Source organism: Crinia signifera, chromosome 11, assembly GCF_055691185.1.
Source record: "Crinia signifera chromosome 11, ASM5569118v1, whole genome shotgun sequence".
In the NCBI taxonomy this organism is placed as follows: Eukaryota; Metazoa; Chordata; class Amphibia; order Anura; family Myobatrachidae; genus Crinia; species Crinia signifera.
In genome coordinates, this window is record NC_139227.1 from 91,740,855 (window position 1) to 91,759,980 (window position 19,126).

The following is a 19,126-nucleotide window of genomic DNA, read 5'->3' on the forward strand; positions in this document are numbered from 1 at the left end:
TCGCCTGTTGTCATTTGCCGGGGTTTGGCAGGCCACTACCACCGACAGGTGGGTAAACACCATAGTGACCCAGGGTTACTCCCTCTCCTTTCAGGGACGTCCGCCATCTCGGTTTTTCACAACAAGCATGCCCAGGGAGAAGGACAGAGCGGCTGCTCTGACCAGCTCCATTCACTCCCTGCTGGCAGCAGGGGTCATAGTGCCTGTCCCGCTTTCTCAGCGAGGAGCAGGTTTCTACTCAAGCCTGTTCCTGGTGACAAAGCCGGACGGGTCATTCCGGCCCATCCTCAACTTGAAAGGCCTGAACAAACACCTCTGCATTCCCAAGTTCAGGATGGAGTCCCTCAGGTCTATCCTGCAAGCTCTGGAGCCGGGGGACTTCATGGCATCCCTGGACATCCAGGATGCCTACCTCCATGTGCCAATTCGGACGGACAGCCAGTGCTACCTCAGGTTTGCGGTCAAGAGCAACCACTACCAGTTTATAGCCCTCCCCTTCGGGCTGTCAACCGCGCCACGAATCTTTACAAAGATTATGGCCACCATGGCAGCGGCCCTGAGGGCCCAGGGCGTTCGTCTACTACCATATCTGGACGACCTTTTGATACTGGCTCAATCCGCACAGACACTCCAGGGGCATCTGGAGCTAACGGTTTCCCTCCTGCAGACACACGGCTGGCTCATAAATTGGAAAAAGTCCTCAACAACCCCATCACAGCGGATGGTGCATCTCGGAGCTGTGATAGACTCCAAAACCCTCAGGGTTTACCTGCCGGAGGACAAGTGGATACTTCTCAGAGACCTCATCAAGCTCTTCCTGAAGCAGCACAGAGTCTCGGTGCACTTGTGCATGAAAGTCCTAGGCAAGATGGTCTCTTGTTACGACATGGCGGAATTTGCGCAGTTCCATTCCAGGCCACTGCAAAGGGAAATGCTGCGGCACTGGAACCGTTCCCAACCAGGCCTAAAGTCACAGACCTTTGTCCTGTCCAGGCAGACACGTCTATCGCTCACATGGTGGCTCAGTCCTCTAAACCTTCAAAAAGGGCGCCAGTTTATCATTCCTCAGTGGGTAATGTTAACGACGGACGCCAGCCTCCGAGGGTGGGGAGCTGTTCTGGCAGAACACTCCTTCCAAGGCCGTTGGTCAAGGGAGGAGGCGCTGCTCCCAATAAACATACTGGAGCTAAGAGCCATCCTGCTAGCCCTCAAGTCGGCAGGCCCTCTGATTCACTCCAAACCGGTGAAAATACAATCGGACAATGCCACTGCGGTGGCATACGTCAACCACCAGGGGGGGACCAGGAGCCTAGCTGCCATGAGGGAGGTAACATCCATTCTGCAGTGGGCAGAACATCACCTGTTAGCTCTGTCAGCGGTACACATCCCAGGGGTTCAGAACTGGGAGGCCGACTTTCTGAGCCGCCAGGAGGTACAGTCAGGCGAATGGGGGCTCCACGAGGACGTGTTCCAGGAACTAGTCAACAAATGGGGTCTCCCGCAAATAGACCTAATGGCCTCAAGCGTCAACAAAAAGTTACCCCGCTACGGGGCTCGCTCAAGGGACCCGCAGGCATATCTGGTGGACGCCCTGTCGGCTCCATGGCCATTCTCCCTGGTCTACATCTTTCCCCCAGTAGCACTGCTTCCAAGAGTCCTCAGGCGCCTCAAACAAGAAGGAACCACAGCAATCCTTCTAGCCCCAGACTGGCCCCGCAGAGCCTGGTACTCGGACCTTCGGGAGATGTCTCTGCAGCCACCTTGGAGGCTGCCAGCTCGTCCGGACTTGCTAGTACAAGGACCATGCCTTCATCCGAATCTAGGCAGGCTAGCTTTGACGGCGTGGCTCTTGAAACGGAAGTTTTTAAGAGAGAAAGGTTTTTCTTTACCGGTCATAAAAACCATGATAGCAGCAAGGAAACCGGCTTCTTCCCGGATCTACTATAGAATCTGGAATGCCTTTTTCGCCTGGTGTGCAAAGAAAAACCTTCCGCCTAGGGAGTTTCGTCTTTCCAGGATCCTGGCCTTCTTGCAGGCGGGCCTGGATTTGGGCCTTAGGTTGTCCTCCTTAAAGGTCCAAGTTTCCGCTCTCTCTATTTTGTTTCAGCGGAAATTAGCGAAGAGGATGGCTATACAGACCTTTTTACAAGGCGTCCTTCACATACAACCTCCCTTTGTGCCCCCAATCCAGCCTTGGGACCTCACAGTGGTACTCTCAGCACTGCAAAAACCACCGTTTGAGCCCCTAGAATCTGCAGAGCTCAGGTGGCTAACATGGAAAACGGTGTTCCTACTGGCTATTTCTTCAGCCAGAAGAGTTTCCGACCTGTCAGCATTATCCAGTGCATCTCCGTATCTGGTGTTCCACCCGGACAGGGCAGTCTTAAGAACTAAAAAGGAGTTCCTGCCCAAAGTTATTTCCAGTTTTCACATAAACCAGGATATTGTTGTCCCTGCCTTCTCCCAGTTGGAGGACTCCCCAGAGTTACGCTCTTTGGATGTTTCAAGAGCTTTAAAAGTTTACGTTAATAGGACTCAATCCTTGCGCAAGACAGAGGCCCTGTTCGTGCTCTATGATGCAAACAAGAGAGGTTGGCCGGCAACGAAGCAGACATTGGCTCGATGGTTGCGGCTAACAATAAAACAGGCTTATGTATCTTCTAATAAGCCAGTTCCATCCTCTGTCAGAGCCCACTCCACGCGTTCGGTAGCAGCCTCTTGGGCGGCTCATCAGGGAGCCTCAGCAGAACAGTTGTGTCGCGCGGCCACTTGGTCCTCTCCACACACCTTTTTAAAATTTTACCATTTTGACACGTTCGCCAGGGCAGATTCTGCTTTTGGGCAACGCGTCATCAGTGCAGCTCAGGTGCGTTCCCTCCCGTAAAAGGGACAGCTTTGGGACGTCCCACTGTCCCAGTGACCACCATTGGCATGAATGAAAAAAGGGGATTTTGGTCCTACCTGTAAAATCCTTTTTTCTGAATCCATGGTGGACACTGGGCGCCCGCCCTCGCACACTGATCTACAGTAATGGGGGTCGGCTTACACCTTCCTGAAACTTATTCTTCCTTTGGGTTGCTGGTTTCTTTCCTATTTCTCTTCCTTTTCCTGTACCTTGCGGGTAAGCTGTTGAACAAACTGAAGCCTGTAGGGGCGTGGAGGAGGAGGAGCCTGGGCTGCACTTGAAGAACTCTATTCTACTTGGTGCCTGTAGCTGAAGCTCCACCCACACCCCACTGTCCCAGTGTCCACCATGGATTCAGAAAAAAGGATTTTACAGGTAGGACCAAAATCCCCTTTTAATGCCATTTTTGTCCCTTCACAACATTGAACCCGTTTTAAACCCATAAAAACCAGTGGATGAAAAAAGCCAGGTTTGAAACGGGTAAAACACTGCTTTTTATTACCATTTAGAAATACCAGTAAATTCATTCTGCACATATTACCGTTCCGAAACGGTAAAAAAACCCTGCAAAATACCAGGTGAAAAATTTGGTCGGAAAGGGGTAGAAGTAACATAGAAGTGCCGATAACTCGCCATCAGTGCAGTCAATGCATCCTCACCTGTTCACTGAGGGGATGTTCACTCACTGTCTGCCGCCCCGCCTGGTCCCTGGTCCCTGGTGCAAGGTGGCAGCGGCAAGTGTGGCCGCAAATGATGAACTTGTTGCATTTTTAGTGTGAAAAAGGGTATCCTTACCGTACAAACCCCCTTGCCAGCTGCATTGAATACCGCCACTTCTATTACAGCTCTGGATCTTTAATGCCTTTTCTTAATGCATTTTTTGTGTGTAGCGATTGCTATTTGAAGATATGCAGAAGTATTTTAGGTATAGATTAAATCTTATTGATTGCTAGCAATGAAAATATTCAGCTTGGTTGTGGAATTCAGGCTGAACTACAGAAGGATGTGTCAGAGGAATGCAAAATGTATATCAAACACGTTAAAGAGGCTGTTGCATACATCACTGAGAAATGATGGATGCTGGTCAATTGGCGGCCAAGGCCTCCGCAGTCTCTGTACTGGCTAGACGGATGCTTTTGTTAAGTTTGTAGAAAGTGGATGTAGAATCCAAGTGTGCTTTAGAGGTGTTACCCTTCTCAAGCGGCCAAGACTGCTTATTTACCCTCTGCTACTATAACCCGGCAAAAAGTAATACTTTTCGCCCCTCCGGAAAAAGTGAGAGACAGGTGTTTGGCTGACAAGCTGGCCTGCAAAAACAGCTAAGCCTAAACAAACCTGGGCAGCTACACCGCCAACTTCTAAACCTGTCAAACCCTCTGGGGGACACTAGGGTGGGAGGCAGCCTTCCCTTTTATGCACAGGAATGGAGAGAAGTTGTGTCCTTCAAGGGACATCCCCCGCCTCAACAGTTCTTATAGCCAAACCTTCCAAAAAATCCGCAAAAGAATGCTTACTTACAGCAGGTGGTGCAATACTACAGTCAAGGGTGATTTATACTGGTGCCTGTGCAACAGCAAAGACAAGGGTATTACTCGACCCTATTTTTAGTACCCAAACCAAACTTATCCTACAGACCCACGATGAACTTGAAATATCTAAACAAATTTGTGAAGGTGTCAAAAATTCTGCACAGAAACTTTTAGGGCCATAGTGTTGGCAATGGAATGGGATAATCTACTATAGGGTATGGCACAAATATTTCTCTTGGCGTATCGCTAAAGGCTATGATACCAAACCGTTTACCGTTGCGAGACTGTTGGCCTTCTTATAGCCTGGCCTTGATATGGTCTTGCATCTAGCATCCCTTAGGGTACAGGTCTCTGTTCTGTCTGTATGGTTTCAGAGACAAATTGCATAATTTCGGCATACTTTCTTTCAGGGGGTACTCAGAATCCAACCACTGTACACTCCTCCAGTTGCTCCCTATGTACTTTCGGTGGCCCTTGAGGCCCTGTTTGAGCCTTTGTCATTGGTGGATTTTAAATGGCTTACAGCTAAGGTGTTGATTTTGCTGATTATAACCTCAGCTAGGAGGGTGTCAGATTTTGGGTGCTTTATCCTGTCGTGTCCCATTCTGTGTATCAGGATAGGGCTGTCCTGCGGACAAAACTGTCACATTTAAAAGTAGTCTCACTATTTCATGTGAATCAGGGAAATTGGTTGTCTATTTCGAAGAAAGAAATGCTGGTACCACAATGAGAAATCTTTGGAAGTGGTGTGGGCTCTTAAAATCTATGTAAATTGCACTTAATTTATCCGACAATCAGATTCACTGTTTTTGTTGTTTGATTTCCACAAAAGGGTATGGCCAGCTCATAAGCAAACTTTGGCTTGCTGGATTAGACTGGTCATTGCTCATGCATATGAGAAGGCTAACTTACCTTTTACCTACTTCAATTTCAGCACATTCCACCAGTCTGTTGGTTCCTCGTGGGCTGTATGTCGTGACCTTTCTGCTAAACAGTTGTGCAAGGTGGCAACATGCTCCTTACGTTTCTGAGGTTCTATGCCTTTGACGCATTAGCTTCCAAAAATGCTGCGTTCAGTCCTCAGGTTCTTCTGGCCCTCCCTTTAAAATGTATAACTTTGGGACATCTCTGATGTTAACCCTGTGGGCCCCAGGAACCCTGAAGAAGAAAATGTTAGGGAATTAACCTGAAGGTCGGTTTACCATTTCTTCGAGGTTCCTGTGCCCACCCTGACATGCCTGATGTGATTGGGGCATATGTGACCCTTTCCGTTCTGCATGAGTGAATCTATTACTGTGTCTATAATCTGTCTTCTGTCCTTTTTCTGGTTCCTGCTGGGGCTTGATAACTGAACAGAGTGACCTAGCATGGCGACGTGGTTCTAGGGGAGGGGGAGCTAGGCATTCTGGGATGTCTAAAACTTTGTAGAATTGGTGCCCAGTCCTCTGGATCCACCTACAACACCTGTTAACCCTGTGGGCCCAAGAACCTCGAAGAAAGGGAGTTAACCGAAGGTAGATTTACCATAAATCCTGTTTTATAAACCATGTAAAGCTTTTGCTTTTTTATTTTTGTGAAGGAGCGGGGGCTGCTTTAACAATTTAGTAGGTTCTGGATATCCATTAATGTGGGTAGAATTATATTTATTTTTATAACAATCAAGACATGCTCCTCTTCCGGGCAGTTGCAGTCTTTCCACATGATTCCATCCAATGAATGCCTATCGACATGCTCAGAGTGCTGACATTCACTGTTAGAAGATTAGAACTTTCCAGATGTCACATCACCAAATGTGGTACTGTATAATAGAAATGTACCATGCTTTTCACATGGCCTTTATATGCTAATAATCACATTGCACTCAATGGGTTCAACCACAACTGCATAACTGTAAGATTTGTCAAAATAGGTGTGAAAAATTGCCATTGAATTCATATAACAAATTAAGTGATGCTAGCATTTTTAGCGGATTAAGGAGTGTAATAAAGTGTCTCTATTGCATCCTAGAGAATGTTAGACAGAATATGATGCTATGGGCAACATCAATATATACTTTTAGAAGCTTTAGCAAATTTACCTCTATGACAAAGAAATGTGTGAAACTTAGACTGGCAGAGGGAAGATTCTTTGACTCCTTATCAAGATATCAAAGTAGAATTTTGACAGTTAATAAGCCACATGTAAAAGATCCATAGTCATTTGAATGTGGTCTACCAAGACTCCTTGAGAATGGGTCGGAAGAAGAGGTACTTGTTTCCTATCTGGGCGCCCAGGTTTTCTACGTACGGCACCGTAATGAAATCCGATCGCATCGCATCGGATCCGGTACTTGATGATGTACGATGGTATACGATGCGATCCGATTCGATTTCCCATAGGAAACAATGTGAAATGGCTCAATTTAGCCAAATTATCATAGGAACAATAGTAAATGGGCCAAAAACACCCCTGAACATTGAAATGTCCCCCCAAAAGTAGTTGACGCCACCCCGCCATCAACGTGAACCCGAAGCGTGGCGAGCGCAGCGGCACGCCTCCTCCGACCTTTTCATGCCCTACTATCCACTAGGGCGTGGATTGAGAATAGAATAGTGTGGCGAGCGCAGCGAGCGCACGCGGATACCTTCACAGGTAAACGATTTCCTTCGCGGGCTTCCCAGGTGTCCATGGCGCCGCAGACACCTGGGAAGCCCGCGAAGGGACGCGTTTACCTGTGAAGGTATCCGCGTGCGCTCGCCACGCTTCGGGCTCGGTGGCTCGCTGCGCTCGCCACACTATTCTATTCTCACTCCACGCCCTAGTGGATAGTAGGGCATGAAAAGGTCGGAGGACGCGTACCGCTGCGCTCGCCACGCTTCGGGTTCACGTTGATGGCGGGGTGGCGTCAACTACTTTTGGGGGGACATTCCACTGCTCTGGTTTTTTTTGGGGTTTCTGGCTCATTTACCATTCTTCCCTATGCTGATTTGGGTAAATTGATCCATTTAACATTGTTTCCTATGGGAAATCGGATCGCATCGCATCGTTCAATATCGTGTATGTGTATTTGTGGTATCCGATGCGATCTGATTATTTTTACGGAGAATAGCATGGTGCGCAATTAACTTAGCGGGCGCCCAGATAGGAAACAAGTACCGAAGAAGATTATCTAGATACCCTGATTACCTTGTGGCGGCGGAGTACGGTCATGACCTGACCAAGTTGCTGTGGACAGTCCAAATGGTAAATCATAAAACTTGTAATGATCAGACCAATCTGCAAACCTGAGGTGCCTGGTACAAATGGATATCAAAAACATGTATTTGCAAATACCCAAGGATGCCATGAATCTCCTGTCTCCAGAGACCACTTAATGAAATAAAATAACTCCATCTGGAATCTGCAGATACCTATTCCGTAGGTAAAGGTCTTTAAAAACCTGTATCTCTCCAAGATGGAGGACTGGGGTGATTTTATATTGTTTAATTTGTGTTCAAATAAGATGTTCCCTGCTTAAGGGAGCTCCTTCAATGACATTGTAATCTGAGTCCGCACCCAAGAATGCATCCAAAGAGCCCTTCTATGGATGCTGCCACTTTTGAAGTAAAGACCCCCATGTCAATAACTGCTTCACCTAAGTAGGCACTAGCCATCTTAGGGGGTTATTCTAGTCCATTCTTTCTGACAAAATCCTTCTTAGATGGACAAAACCATGTGCACTGCGGGTGGGGCAGATGTAACATGTGCAGAGAGAATTAGATTTGGGTGGGGTTTTTCTTCAAAGTGAGATCTATATTGAAGTGTAAAATCATGCAGTCAGTATTTTCCCTGCACAGAAACAAAATAACTCACCCAAATCGAATTGTCTATGCACATGTTACATCTGCCCCCCTGCAGTGCACATGGTTTTGTCCATCTAAGAAGGATTTTGTCAGAAAGAATGAACTAGAATAAACCCCTTAATGAGCACTACTAGGGACAATCATTCTCATCTGCTAGTACCAGAACTGAGGCCTTCCAGAAGATCGTTTTTGACTTGTTGATAATTGATACACTCCTGTGGTCTGTTGGAAGGACAACAAAAGACACTCTAATATGATTGTCTCTTAATTAGTGAGTTGGATACACTGTACAGAAAGATACCTTTTTTGGTACATTTTATGTGAGCTTAGTAAGTGGATGTAATACATCTCTACGGGTTGTATAATGCATACACAATGTATGGTACGTCTAATCACCACCTGATGCTCATTTACAATTCAACATTTTGAGATGTACGTTCTCCTACAATGCTAAACATGCAGTTTTCTCCTTTTTTTTTTTGTTCTGCGCATGATCATCCCATGAGGAGAAATCCATTCAACAGACAGAGCTTTGTTTTAAATGATCCTATTTCTGTTTTTCTATTTGTATCTCTATTTTCTTCCTTATTGGGCAAGATCTGGTAATCTTAGAGCTACTATCATCTGTTTGTGCCCTAATCACCTTTTCTAGTACAGGTATTGTACAACACGATAATCTAGCACGCCTAGTTCCAGCACTGTTCTGGATTATTCATTTTGCTGTATTATCAGTGGTACCCCGACCCAGAGCATCCCCTGTCCCCATGAAGCATAGTTTCTTCCCCCTACCGCTGCTCCTCTAAACCCTCCCGTAGACTAAATTCCTCCGGCACCTGATGTGTCTGGATTAAAAGAGGTTCTGGGTCATCAGGTGCCGGAAAATCGGTGGTGTACCTGTATTTCATAATGACTGAGCTGTCTTACATACAAAACTAGCTTTTCTCTTTCATCCATAGGGGATGCTGAAATATCTGGGGTATAGATGGGTGTCCTGATGCACCCCAGGGAGCCACAGCTATACATAATTTTCAGATTTCACTTTTTAATTGCATTATTTTACTTGGGAGAAAGATCTGATATACTGAATTGATTTTTTTTGCACAGCCTCATCTGTTTCTGAAGACTAAATCCATTAATATGCAGTAATTACGATTCCTGGTTGTATTGACTAGTGTCCAGTCAGCAGTTTGAATATCCTACCCAGTTTGGAAAGTGTAGGCTTTCCCCTCTCCCAGCTGTCAGTATTGGTAATATATGCTTGGATAACCCAAGGTTCCGGTGCAAACGTATTAAACTTGGTGAAGTGATAAAGTGGCTGGTGCTAATGCCCAGCCAATTAGCTCCCAACTGCCCAGGTGCAAAATGACAGGAGCTGATTGGCTGCTTCGTTATCACCGTCCATTTTAACACTTTGGGATTAATACATCTTCCCCTCAGATCCATAACCTTAATGTTGCGCTATAATGGCTATGAGCATGCTGATTGGTGGAAGACTTGTTCCAGTGAGTGTGTGGGTAGTGGCTCCAGGTCATGGCTTTGCCCAGGGCCTCTGCTACACTAAAAATACATTACACTGCCCTTAGTGCCTGTTTTATTAATAATCTACTTTCTATTTATCTTTTGCTGCCTTTGTAGCTCGTTCTCCGTTATCTTTGCTCTTTACACCATTTCGCAATTATCTTGCTCTGGCAGCTAGGGACGGCTACATCTGCCACAGATAAACAAAGATGAACTGAATTTGGCAATTGCTGGAATTTAAAAACCTAAAATGTAATACGTTAGTTGAGTAAGCCAGCCTTATTATGTTCCGTACTTTTGTTCCTCCCTCTTTTACCCTTACGTATAACAATTCTTCCACAGCCCTGTAGACTATATCACTCGCATCAAGCCATCAGCTTCTCCTGAAATATGATCAATATCAACAATGACTATTCTACTCCGCAAGAGACAGAGACATTGCCTAAGTCATCGCTTTATTGCTCCAAGAATGAATTTAATGAACAGCTAAATGTAGAGATGACACCATTGCAAGATAACTTTATTGTAGGCGAATCGACTGCGGTGACAATAATGTCTGATCCACCTGTACGAGATCGTATAATCTGGTCCTTGTTTAACACCATTTATATGAATTTCTGCTGCCTGGGACTTATTGCACTGCTCTTCTCAATCAAGGTGAGAATGTACAACAACTTGTGTTTTTGACTTGTTGATGGCTCCCGACAGGACAATATAGTCCTACCTAATTTTGTTCAGATTGGGTGCGTTTCTAGTTTGATTGGTCAGGATTTACAGTCATAATAGCCAATCCTCTTTTGAGGTGTTTGTGTGGGTCACTGATTGCTGTGAAAGTTTGCTAATCTGTAGTCTGTGTCCAATGGGGAACCATAAATCTGGTTGTTAAGTAAACTGGCAATACACCTGCTTGCGTGTGCTCAGGTTCAGGTTCTGATCAATGATTGTCAACACTAAAAATAATGATTGGAAAATAATTATATAGGGGTCTATTTACTAAATCTTGGAGAGAGATAAAGTACCAACCAGGTCCACTTTCCACCTTCTCGAGTATACTTGTACGTAAGACCAAGGCAATCTTGCTGGTCCTTGTTTCTAATATGTGGGCACCATCTTCTCAAAGCTAAGACTGTGGCTTTGCTCTCTAGTCCACATGGACCATCTTCCCAAAAAACACTGGGAAAGTGATGCCAAGTAAAGATATGAAGTGGACACAGTGCACCCTACCCCAACCATTCGTTACCATGGCTTGATACACCCCTGGCTGGTACTTTTCCTTCCTTACACTCTCTCTCCAAGGCTTAATAAGCAAGATTTTTTGTTACATCATTCATATCTTATGTAAGTAAAGCCCCATCCACACTGGAAAAGCAAGTAAAAGATATAGCTCAGAAGGCCGCCCCCGCCCCCCGCCCCCCCCCCCCCCCCGCCCCCTCCCTGTCTAGTGTGTACTCTCAACATTGTGGCTTCAGCTCCCCCTTGCTGGTATTGGCAATTGTGTATGCACTTGCCAAAGCCAGGTCCCCACCACCGCTAATTGCCGGGCACAGACAATGGCTAGTGTGTACCCAGCTTAAGCGATCAAGTCAAAGGGATGAAAGAACAAACAGTAGAGAACCATTTGTCCTGGGTTTTTTCAAAATGTTTCAAGACTAATGAAATGCTGGTTTCCAGGTTTTCTGCATAGCACATACAAATGCAGTTAGTCCTTATGGCATACTGTATTTATTGTATTTTGGGCCTCATTCAGACCTGTTAACGAGGCTGCAAACTTTGCAGATGGACAAAACCATGCTTCACTGCAGGTGCGGCAGATGCAATGTGCTGAGATTTGGGTGGGGTGAGTTCAAACTGAAATCTAAATTGCAGTGTAAGAATAAAGCAGCCAGTATTTACCCTGCACAGAAACAAAATAACTCCAAATCTAACTCTCTGCACATGTTACATTTGCCCCATCTGCAGTACAGTATGGTTTTGTCCATCTGCAAAAATTGCAGCCTTGCTAATAGGGCTGAATCAGGCCCATTGTCAATTTAATGGACATTAACTGCATAGAAAATGTGACTATATTGACAGACATGCATAAAGACTTTCTGGGACTAAATTAAACTCCGAGGATGGTCAGTGGAAATTCGTACGCTTTTTCCGTTTTCAAAGACTCAGGGACCGTCAATACCTACATAAATAGATTCCAAATATTCATCTAATTCATTATGGGGCCAATATGGATTTGAATGCAATTTGGTTACAACTGCAGCTGCACTGTTTGCACAGAACGAAGGGCCTAATTCTGCTTCAGTTGTTTTGAGGGCTCATTGCTAAAGTGCAAGCACAATTTTAGGCTTCCAAACATTATGGCTGGTCAAAAAAAAACAGAACAGAGTACAAGGTTCAAAATGACCACAATAAATATTGCTGCCTGTCAACTTGTTCAGGCACCTGAGTTTGGCATTTAATAACTGCAGGATACTCTCTTAAGCTGGGTACACACCAAAGGATTATTCATTGTGGTGATGTAATGTAACGATAGATCGCATAGCTGTACACACTACACAACACATTGTGCAATGATGCAGTATACAGTTACATGATTCATATACCAATATTATGTCATCTGTGACATCACCCAAATGGATACAGCATATTCTGTTGCGCTTTACAATTGGAAGCAAGAGTAATAAAACAAACTGGGTAGTAACAGACATATGTAGAGGTAGGAGGGCCCTGCCCGTAAGCGTGCAATCTATAGGACTAATAAGAGGGATACATAAGGAAGTGAATCTAAAGCATGGCAGTCCTGATGAGATGAAATGAATGCTACTGGAGGTTATGGTCCCTATTCTCAGGGCCGGCGCCACCACTAGGCAGGTCTAGGCATTTGCCTAGGGTGCCGGCCACTGGAGGGTGGCAATTCGCCCCTCGCCCCCCGTGCAAAGGGGGTACCTGCTGCGCCGTCTGGGGGGGGGGGGGGGGGGGTCCATGCCGGCTTCTGACAGGAGCCTGCAGTGGTGTCCTTGCCGCGCGGGTACCTGTGGCGCTGTGTATAAAGCTGGCGGCAGTGGGGGGGTCCCTGCAGTGAATAAGAAATAACTAGCGCTATCTGCCGGGCTATGCAGCGGCGCGGGAAGCGCTGCCGGGTTTGAAAACACTGGCCGCACGCTGATTGGCTGAGATTCAGCCAGTCAGCGTGCGGCCAGTGTTTTCAAAACAGAAGCGCTTCCCGTGCCGCCGCATAGCACTAGTTATTTCTTATTCACTGCAGGGAACCCCCGCTGCCGCCAGCTTTATACACAGCGCCGCAGGTATCCGCGCGGCAAGGACACCACTGCAGGCTCCTGTCAGACGCCGGCATGGACCCCCCTGCCCGATCCCCAGACGGTGCATCAGGTACCCCCCGGCACCGGGGCGCCCCCACTCGCCTGGGGCGCTCCGGTGCCTAGCACTGGCCCTGCCTATTCTGATTGCCTTGGTCCCCTGCAGACGCTTGGTGTGAGCGGGATTTCAAACTGTCTGCTCGCCGTCCAGTTTGCATCTAGCAATGCAGGCATGGTGCAACAGGCTGCGCCCATAGGAACGTCTAGTGTTTCATGGGTGTACCCACGGTAATTCGGCAATGGGGTGGTCAGCTGATGTCACCCACTTCCCACACAGGGTGTCTGCAGATGTAAGACACTAGAGAGGTGTCTTACATCTGCGAGCGTTGGAGAAATCATTAGATGGTCGTCATCCATCAAATTATTTCTTCCCCACGCAAGCTGCAAATGGATGTTTATTCTAAACATTCAATTGCAGGGGATCTCATTGTGTGGGGTTTGGGTGGTGTTTAATCCACACACAAAGCTGCAAATTTTGTAGCTTTGCGTGTGGACCAGAATAATATTCCGGAATATGATAGGTTTGCCTGCAGAGGTGCGTTTTCAGGGAGTACTTTAAAGTTTGGAGGTTAGCAGAGAGTCTTAGGGCTATATTCTGGTCCATTTGCATGGACCAGAATATTCGCACGGACTTCAATGGTGGGCGCGTGCGCAGGGCCATTTCTGCACATGTGCATACGCTGGGTGAATGCGGCCACAACGAACAGGGTGTTCGCCATGAACACGCACCCAAGTGTGCGGGACCAAGTTACTGCATATATAGAGAGGGAAATGTTAATAGCTTGCAAAATCCTGACCAGTATACACAATTTTTTAAGCGGTAATAATCTGAAAGGCAAAACCAGGTTGATTTTTGCCCTTTAACTGAACGCAACTTTAAAACATTGGGTAGCCTGGCCAGGATTCTGCAGAAATTATTTTTCCTCCAGAAAGCCACCTCATGTAATAGTATGGACATGTCCAGGTTATGTTACACGTTCTGCTTAAATATGAACCTTAATGACTAAAATTAGGAAATGGCCACTTTGCTTTATGATAATATATCATTAACTATGTCTTGTTCTTTTACTCGGCAGTCCCGGGACCAGAAGCTGATTGGAAACCAAAGTAAAGCTAGAAAATATGGTGCTATTTCCCGTTCTTTAAATATTTCCTCCACGGTATTGACAATAATGGGTTGCCTAATCTCAATGACAATCATTTACATCAATTACCTTTACTTGAGAGCAGCCTTCAAGAACTGGATTGGGATCTAAAGTAGCTGGCGCAGCCTTGATTTAACGCCGTCTCTTTAATACTCCACTTCTATTCTCAGCATCAATTCTAAAATACCATTTTATGATCATTAAGAATTAATTATAAAGTCCTGACATATTATATAACTCTATTTTGAGGAAACTAGTCACACAAACATATTTTGTACAATGTCATGAACCAAAAGGTGATCACTTGTTACATAATGTAGCTGCTGGGGATAGTATACCTTTTTTGAAGGGGTCTAGATATCAGCAATTAAAAGAAAAAAAATCACAGATTCTGGGGCATATAGGATGCTGATGTATTTGGACATATTTATTTAAAAGGGCGGTACTCTTTACCTAGGACGGCGCCCATCGCGGCATCGCGTCCATCGTATGCACTAAAGTAACGGGTGCGACGCGACCGATGCGATGCCCGCGATTTCCCATAGGGATCAATGTTAAATTTTTCAATTGACCCGATTTTTCAGTTCAATGCCTCAATGCCTGCGATTTAGCCATAGGAAACAATGTTAAATGGGCCACAGAGCCCAAATAGGCACCCTTAGCAATGAAATGTCCCCCACAATTGTTAACGACACCCCACGATCCACGCGAACCCGAAGCGTGGTGAGCGCAGCGAGCCCGCGAGGGGCGGCGGTACGCGTCCTCCGACCTTTTCATACCCCCACTATCCACGTCGGCGTGGAGTTGAGAATAGAATAGTGTGGCGAGCCACCGAAGCGTGGCGAGCGCACGCGGATACCTGTGAAGCCCGCGTAGGGCCGCGTTTACCTGTGAAGGTATCCGCGTCCCCTCGCGGGGCTCGCCACGCTTCGGTGGCTCGCTGCGCTTGCCACACTATTCTATTCTCAACTCCACGCCGACGTGGATAGTGGGGGTATGAAAAGGTCGGAGGACGCGTACCGCTGCGCTCGCCACGCTTCGGGTTCGCGTGGATCGTGGGCTGTCGTTAACAATTGTGGGGGACATTTCACTGCTAAGGGTGCCTATTTGGGCTCTGTGGCCCATTTAACATTGTTTCCTATGGCAAAATCGCGGGCATTGAGGCATTGAACTGAAAAATCGGGTCCATTGAAAAATTTAACATTGATCCCTATGGGAAATCGCGGGCATCGCGTTGGACGCGTCGCACCCGTTACTGTAGTGCATGCGATGCCCGCGATTTTTTACACCCGATGACCGCGATGGACATCATGGGCGCCGTGCTAGGTAAAGAGTACCGGGCAATCATCATCATTTACAAAGCAAAACCATGCCTTGTAATTAGTGATGCTAATCCTGTGCCTTTTTTTTTTTTCAATCCCGGGTTTCAGGATTGAAAAACTGTCAATTCTGAGATTGGTTTCCTGAAGGCGGAGCGGGTATGCAGGAAACAGATGGGCTGGGGCATACTGGTACTGGTGAGGGTGGGCCGCTGCACAGAGTGACCTCTAACATCACATTGCACAGCCATACAGCATGTTTTCCAGCCAGTAGCTGAGCCACGAGTTGCTGGTGCTCAGCGTTGCCCAGCAGAAAGGGATGAAATGCACATGCGCACTTCAATCCCGAAATCGGCCACAAATGCCTGATCCTGGGAGTGGCTTCCCTACTTGTAATAATTGGCATTTTTTTTTAAATAAAGTCTGTTTTGCCAGCATCTCGCACCACAAATGAACGCTACTGTCCTGAATGTCCAACATGTTGGATTTCACCAGCCAACTTTATTCGCCAACTTTGGTCACAGTTGGGCTGGAATTGGCAATCGGTGAACCCTATACACCGCTGTGATTGATTGCTAATGTATGTTCCCCAAAAGGCAGTAGAATTATCAGCCTGTGACTGATATGTCTGGGTAGCCACCAGTTATGATATAATGCTGGAATGAAGGAAAGTAGTGTGATGTGGAAACAAGTAGTAATGGCTGCAGAACTGGAAATACTCAGCTGCTGACCAGAACTACCCCACTGCCACCTTAGTAGTACAGGGTGCAACTCTGAAGTCCAATGAATTTCTTTAGCACTAGGTCTTAAGGCCCGGCCAACGTTTATGCTTATACAATTCTTGTTCCACCTTTCCTTCCCAACCACAGCAGGGCAGAAGCTGCTGGAGCAGCCAGACCAAGTCTCCAACTGTCCACCTTCCCAACCACAGCAGGGCAGAAGCTGCTGCAGCAGGCACAGCAAGTCTCCAACTGTCCACCTACCCTTCCCAACCACAGCAGGAGAGAAGCTGCTGCAGCAGCACCCAGAGCATTTCGCCAACTATGCACCTACCCTACTCAACCGCAGCAGAGCAGGAGCTGCTGCAGCAGGAACAGAAAGTCTCCAACTATTCACCTTCCTTTCCCAACCACAGCAGGGCAGAAGCTGCTGGAGCAGGTACAGAAGATCCCAAAAACCCTCAATGTATAAGCAATCAAGAGAAAAAAAGAACTGACTGGGAATCAATCTCACATGGATTTCACAATGATATCTACAGTGTTCAAGTCACAGACCACTCTGCCGATGAGTGGCTTATTGATTTCAGTTTGTCAAAAATGTTGTAAAGTGAAATGTTTTTCATTTAATGGACCCCTCTAGGACTTTTTACGGGTACACTTAAGTGAGCCTGTTTATTGTGTTGTATTCAGCAAGTCATAAGCTTTCCAACGATATATCACAATGCATGAAAACAGCAGAACTTTATGACAGTACCCTTAAGGGCTCGTCCGATTAAACCCATCTTTGAATTTAGATCGTCCCTTAGGAAGATAAGGTAGTGTGCAAAGTTTGAAGACAATTAGTTAAAGAGTTTGAGCGTTATCGTGGAACATCCATCCATACACACATTGTTTAATTATACTTATGTAGATTCTGCTCACTGGTAGAAACGGGTTCTGATGCTGCCAAAGAAGTAGCTGAAGTCCCAAAGGAGAGAGAATCAGCAATGCCGGCTGACATCAATCAAACCTAAACGAAGATGGCATCAGTAGATGACTATACAATCATCCTTGGTGTAATAACATTACAATTTGATTTCCCATTGCCCTCACAAATATTTAACTCTGCTACTTCTGGTGAGCGGACCTAAAGCACAGCCATCGCTAGCTGGTCATATCACTGAATAATATGCTACATCTCTAGATGCATTCATCAGAGAATGGACATTGTGATCTCATGCAGGTTACATAGTTCAACCACAAGTGTTAAGGAGCAGGGGGTAAACATGAATTTTATATATTAGACAACCCCTGTGCAGTACTTCTTAGCTATCAAGCAATTCTGTAAGTCCAGCTATGGCCAAATCACAAGTTGTGATCTGCCATTGATCAACTTAGGTAGGAAAATATGGCTGGCATGGGGAAAATGCCATTAGAAGACAAACAGAAGACCTCTCCTCCCCCAACTTTTAATCCTTCTCCTCTAAGAAACACAAGGGAAGATGTATGAAGCAGTGATAAGAGAGAAGTGAGCCAGAGGATCAGTGGCCCATGACAACCAATCAGCTGCTCTGTATCATTTTATATTTTGCAAATTATAGATGTAACTTCAGTTATGACAGGTTGCCATGGACTTCTTCTCCACTGGCTCACTTCTCCCTTATCACTGCTTCATGCCCCTCACGTCTCAGACTTTCCCCTAAGACAGGGATGGGGAACCTAGCTATGTGGCCATGCTACAATTATTGCAGGGCATGCTGGAATGTGTAGTTCCACAACAGCTGGATGGCCAAAGGTTCCCCATCCCTACCCTAAGATGTACTTATGTATAAGCTTTTGGTGTATTATTCCTCATTTATAAATTTACTAGGCTCTTGTCATATAAGCTGTATAAAAACACCTTTTAGTTATTTTACTGTATCCCTTTTATACAATATAGCACAATAAAACCAAACATGTAAAATAAATAAGGTATGGTATTTGTATATTTTATTGGTTGAGTAATTGGGAAAAATACAATCTGGCCATTTGTCTGAAAGTGTATTCCGTCTACCACAAAATACAATCAAATACTCGGTGCCAAGATAAATGTCACTGCTTTAGGAGTTTGCCTTAATTTGTAAATTAGTGCTTGTACAGCCTTTCAAACATCCATAACTACTCCACAGGCGACCCTCGGACCCCATAGAGAGCCAAGTGAGAGTCTCCCCTTCACTCCTGGCTCTTGCAGGGAGTCATGCTGGATACAATACTCAACCAATAGAAACAGGAGAAGGAAAGAATGTCTCGGAGTGGTGCACCTAAAGAATTATAAAATATTAGTTTTATTTGCTTTATTTTAAAATACTGTGAAATATAAAACACATGAATACACATAAGAGATGGACAGTGAAGAATAAAAGGATGGGAATCCTCACACCGTGGGGTCCCAGGATATGTCTCCCTTCTTTATTTCAATTTCCTATACTGGTGCACTGATAGCGGTTTAATGTACGTGCAATTTAAACTGCTGATTGTTACGCTTTAACTCCACGGGTACTTATAGTAATTTTGTATCAAATAAGAGCAACACTGTAATTAACAATGAGGGAATAGTATCCCAGAAGTTTATGAACAACAGATGGTCTTTTTTAATACGCGAGTCAGTCAGACAGTATTACACAGTAGATATATATGTCCCGGAGAGAGGCTGATCCCCAATGTGGGTATACACTGAGTATAAATCAGGTTAACAGTAACCTTTCAATAAATGCAGCAGTGGCTATAACAAGCTGCCCCGTTCTCCTTGTAGCTGAGAGTCTATAGTACTCATCAGTCAGC

At 45.8% G+C, this 19,126-nt stretch overlaps 1 protein-coding gene across 1 annotated transcript; it reads left to right on the forward strand.

Moving 5' to 3' along the window:
• The first annotated feature begins 10,066 nt into the window (after positions 1 to 10,066).
• LOC146044953 (uncharacterized) lies at positions 10,067 to 18,708 on the forward strand. The gene is made up of 3 exons (XM_083163630.1): positions 10,067 to 10,430; positions 14,221 to 14,304; positions 16,478 to 18,708. The coding sequence occupies exons 1-3, from the start codon at positions 10,164 to 10,166 to the stop codon at positions 16,931 to 16,933; spliced, it is 807 nt and encodes a 268-aa protein (XP_083019756.1). The 5' UTR covers positions 10,067 to 10,163; the 3' UTR covers positions 16,934 to 18,708.
• Positions 18,709 to 19,126: the final 418 nt, after the last annotated feature.

Excerpts from the sequence above, each read along its gene's own strand:
- LOC146044953 (XM_083163630.1), top strand. The coding sequence starts at position 10,164 with ATGATCAATATCAACAATGACTATTCTACTCCGCAAGAGACAGAGACA. Across the intron at positions 10,431-14,220 it reads CACTGCTCTTCTCAATCAAG|TCCCGGGACCAGAAGCTGAT; the intron begins GTGAGAATGTAC and ends TTTACTCGGCAG. Across the intron at positions 14,305-16,477 it reads CTTTAAATATTTCCTCCACG|CAGGGCAGAAGCTGCTGGAG; the intron begins GTATTGACAATA and ends TCCCAACCACAG.